General features: G+C 36.8%; 1 protein-coding gene across 1 annotated transcript in view; it reads left to right on the top strand.

Annotated features, from left to right (window-relative positions):
* Window positions 1-4,321: 4,321 nt before the first annotated feature.
* PJA2 (praja ring finger ubiquitin ligase 2) overlaps window positions 4,322-4,958 on the top strand; it is a 71,561-nt gene continuing 70,924 nt past the window's right edge. The window contains exon 1 of the mRNA XM_007952587.2: window positions 4,322-4,352. Within this exon, the coding sequence (XP_007950778.1) occupies window positions 4,322-4,352 (31 nt within the window). The remainder of the gene's footprint in view (window positions 4,353-4,958) is intronic.

The following is a 4,958-nucleotide window of genomic DNA, read 5'->3' as shown; positions in this document are numbered from 1 at the left end:
TGTGGTCCAACTACAGAGAAAATTGGAAGAAAAAAAAAAGCAAAGAAGTCTTGCAAACATAAAGTAAGAAGAGTCCTTAAATTAAAATGTAAGAGAAATTTTTTTAAAAAAAAGCCTGTCCCTGAAAAGATCTTTATGAAATTGCAGAACACTGGTTATTAAGAGAAGACCCTAACTATTCCAGAGAGAAACATTGACTTACCTACAGAAGAATAAGAAATTAATTGGTAGGTAGTATGCTTTCTTAACAGCAAGAGGGGATCCTAGAAGATAGTGCCTTTCAGAGTTTGGAGAAAATAATTTTGCATTGAAAAATATCCAAAATACGAATGAAAGATAAAAATATTTTCCAGCATGAAAGCTGAAAGTTTACTTCCTTGAGCATCTACCTATTTGAGGATTTTCTGCTATAGGGGAAAACATGAAATTTAAACCAACACCAAACCATAAAACCAAACTGACTGTCATCCAGTAGATTCTGACTCATAGTGACCTCCTTTGGGTTTCCGAGGCAGTAAATCTTTACTGAAGTAGATTGCCCAATCTTCCTTCCGAGGAGTGGCTGGTGGGTTTGAACCGCCAGCCTTCAGGTTAGCAGTCAAATGCCTTAGGCACTGCGCCACCAGAACTCCTTTAAACCAACACAGGAGTAGTATAACAAAAGATAGCTTAGGAGCATCTGGTTAATAGGCCTTGAAAACAAGTACACTATGAAGGGTTCTGAAAAGAGTATCTTTAAGAAGAAAGTGGAATTAATGAAAAGTTTGATTAAGAAACGGAATGATTTTCATGACTTCTGTACTCCTTTCCTTTCCTTTCACTCTCTTAATAGCATTCCAGTAAAGCTTTTGTACCTTTCAGAGGTACTTTTGTCAAGGTCTTCAGTGACCTCCATGTTGCAGTTCAGTGGTTAGTTATAAGTCCTCCTCATATTTCACCTTTTAGCAGCATCTGGCACAGTAGATTAATTTTACTGTCTGAAACACTTTTTTCACTTTACCTCTGCACTTTGGATTTTTCTTTTCTCTCACTAGCCTCTCGGTTGGGTTTTCTCCTTCTTCCCTTTTCCCTAGCTTCTTAATGTTGGATTTCTTTCCTTCTCCATGTACATATTAGAGATATCGTCTAAGTTCATGCTTTCTTGAATATCATCTGTACATTATAACTCTGAATTTTTTTTTTTTAATAATTGTGATTTGGTGAAAGTTTACAGAGCAAATTCACCTTTCCATACGGCAGCTCACATAAACTTTGTCTCATGACATTGACTGCAGTTTCCCACAATGCAACAGCTCCCCTCTCACTTCTTCCCCATAGTTACTTCTTCTCTGTGTCCTTCCCTCCCATGCACTCCTGTCCCCTGAGCTGTCTCCCTGTGCATACACAGCCCTTCTAGTCTCCCAAGATTGATTTCTCTAAGGAGTGAACTCTCAAATTTTTGCTGTCAGCTGTTTTCTAGTCAATTCTAGATTCCTAGTTGACATTTTCACTTGAATAGATATCTCAAACTTAACACAACTAAAACTGAACTCAAGAAATTTTCTCCAAATCTACTTCTTCCGCAATTTTTCCTATGTCAATTAATGGCAATTTCACTTTTCTAATTGCCCAGGCCATAAAATTTAGAGTCAATTATGTCTTTAAACCGAAATTCACGTAAAACAATGTTATACGTGGATTGACAAACATGTTGTGACCAGAAGCTCACAGAAACCTAACTCTGTATTTCCGCTAGTAGTTCAGTGGAGTCCTCAATGGTGCAGTGGTTAAGTGCTAAGCTGCTAACCAAAAGATTGGCTGTTCAAACTCACCAGCTGCTCCCCAGGAGACAGGTTTGGCAGTCTGCTTTTGTAAAGATTTATGGTCTTAGCAACCCTATGGGACAGTCCACTCTGTCTTATGGGGGTCACTATGAGTTGGAATCAACTCAACAGCAATAGGTTTGGGTTTGGAATAGTTAAATATTTACCAGTTTGGTGTTTTCAATGACTTTATATGACATAACTTCCATGAATACGAAAATTGACATATATAGCTGTCCATGATTAAACAGCTCAGCATACACAATTATGGTCATTTGTAGAGCTATCATCTTCTAATAAATTTGAGGTCATGATAAGCAGTTAACAATGGCTAACATAAAAGCAGCCCCAGGGTAATGAATATGTGACTTAAGGACAGCTCTAACTTGCCCTTTAATTTTATGTAAACTTGTCCTTTGAAACAATTAGCAAAAAAAAAAAAAAAAAAAACCCCAAAAAACAAACTCACTGCTGTTGAGTCAATTCAGACTCATAGTGTCCCCCTTCTTGGGTTTCGGAGGCAGTATCTCTATGGAAGTAGAATGCCCAATTTTCCTTCTTCCGAGGAGTGGCTGATTAAATGATTGTTGTTGTTATGTGCCGTCGAGTAGGCCCCGACTCATAGCAACCCCTCCTTGGGTTTCCGAGGCAGTATCACTACGGAAGTAGGATTGCCCAACCTTCCTTCCGAGGAGTGGCTGGTGGGTTTGAACCGCCAGCCTTCTGGTTAGCAGTCAAATGCTTTAGCCACTATGCTAATTAGACCAACCCTAAAACCAAAACCAAACCTGCTGGCATTGAGTTGATTCAGATTTACAGTGACTCGGTAGGACACAATAGAACTGCCCCATAGGGTTTTCAAGGCTGTAAATCTTTAGGAAAGCAGACTGCCACACCTTTCTCCCACAGAGCGTCTGGTGAGTTCCTATCTTTGACCTTTTAGTTAGCAGTCGAGCACTTTAACCACTGCACTACCAAGGCTTCTGACCAGCTTTCATTTGCAACACATGCTTTATCAGAATCACCTTCATTTTCTGCATGTGCAGAAATCACAACATTAAGGCTTTAGGCCTTTTCTTGCACTAACCCACTGCCATCCAATCCATTTTGACTCATAGCAACCCTATAAGACAGAGTAGAACTGTTCCATAGGGCTTTCAAGGTAAATCTTTACGGAAGAAGATGTGTCTCATTTTTCTCTTGAGGTTTGAATTGCCAACCTTTTGGTTAGCAGCCCACTGCTTGAACCACAGAGCCACCAGAGCTCCTTCAAACCAAAAACCAAACTCATTGCCATCGAGTTGATTCCAACTCATAGTGACCCCCTTTGGGTTTCTAAGGCGGTAAATCTTTACAGATGTAGATTGCCCAGTCTTCCTTCCAGGTAGTGGCTGGTGGATTTGAACCACCAGCCCTCTGGTTAGCAGTCAAATGCCTTAGGCACTATACCACCAAAGCTCCTTCCAGAGCTCCTTACATAAGGCTAAATAAGAACCATATGCACATGTTCCAACTTACCTACAAATTCTGCTTAAAGGAGCATTTAGGAATGGATCTCATTCATAACCCAAGAACTGCCTGTGTAAAATAAAGTGATTAAATAAAAAATTAAACTTTTCCAAATTTTTTAAAAAAGGACAGGTTGCAACTTTTTAAATAGGAATTAAATGGATTAATTTTGAAACAAAAGATACTCTTATATTTGTTACATGATAAATTGTAATTTTTTTCTGATTTAGAATTGGTTCTTCTTTGGGATTAAATCTTCTGAATGACTAGTTGACTATATAATTATTTATACACCAAACCACCCTCACTGCCATCAACTCGATTTTGACTTATCACTACCCTATAGGACTGAGTACAATTGCCCCATAGGACTGTAAATCTTTATGGAAGCAGACTTCCTCATCTTTGGTTAGCAGCTGAATGCCTTTAACACTGAGTACCAGAGTGCCTTTATTTGTACATATTAGTTATTAATTACAATAAACCATTATACATTTTTAAAATGAAGTTTGTTTTTTGGGGTTAGCTTCTGCTTTTAACAATTCCAGGGCTAAAGGAGCTATATAGTACTTGATGAAGAAACAAAGATAACAAATGTAGTGGATTCCCAAGTAGTTTGGACATGTCCTCCAATCATCATTTCTTCCAGTATATTTGCTTATTCATTTATAAATTATATGTGTGTTGTCGTCATTGGCAATGTTAAAGATGATATATTTAGGGCACGTTTCTATAAATTTTATTTCAAATGGTCATCGTGCTGATTTTAAGTTTTTTAAATTGACTTGTCAGATCACATTGTATTGTTCTTAGTTATTATGGGACTAATAGTGAACTTGTACTAGGAAGAGGAGAAGTATTAGTTTTGTCATTTTGGGTTTATGCTTGTATTAACACTTTGCTTAATATATTGCTTTTTGTAGGGACATTCTGCAGCTTATCCATTGTGTGAGTTAAAACGAAATCACATCCATAATTCCACTGAACTGGTCACACAAAAACTGCCACATATGTCACTGTACGCTGAAAAAGAGCCTGCAGGTAAGAAGGTGTCATTGTCAAGTCCTCTACATTGAAGAACTCTTATTCTTCCCTCTAGATACCTTGAGTACTATATGTGGCATGTAACCATCAGATGTGCTTAGGTAAAGTCTTACTAAAGGTCCAGTTTCGATCTATATAGTGAATATTCATAATGCTTAATTTCTAATTTTTGATGAAAGTAAATGTAAATAAAATTTCTAGTATTTGCTTTCCTTGCCCCCTTGTGTTTTCCGCTTTGAAGACTATTTATTAGGAAAAGTTGTTAAGAGCATTGGTTTTGGAGTCATGTAGTTTGAACCTTAAGTTTTTTAATCTTTAAAATAAAATACATTACATACCATATAAGGGTGCTGAAACATTAAATAAGATAGCGTAATACTTAATATTGTGTATTATAAATACATTTTTGTTTCTCCTCTGTGCTTGGAAAAGATCATATTTCCTTCTTATTCTAATACAACAGCAACAAAAATATGTAATCATTCCATTTATTGACTATATCATGTGCTGTGGCAAAAAAAATATTTTTTTTATTTTCTGCACAGTATATGTAAAAATCTAATCAAGTAAGGAGTCCTTTATTTTATATATATATACTAAAAA

The sequence above is a fragment of the Orycteropus afer genome, unplaced genomic scaffold, assembly GCF_000298275.1.
Source record: "Orycteropus afer afer isolate SDZICR_OR568_19922 unplaced genomic scaffold, OryAfe1.0 scaffold00350, whole genome shotgun sequence".
Classification (NCBI taxonomy): Eukaryota; Metazoa; Chordata; class Mammalia; order Tubulidentata; family Orycteropodidae; genus Orycteropus; species Orycteropus afer.
This window is presented reverse-complemented; position numbering and strand designations above follow the sequence as displayed.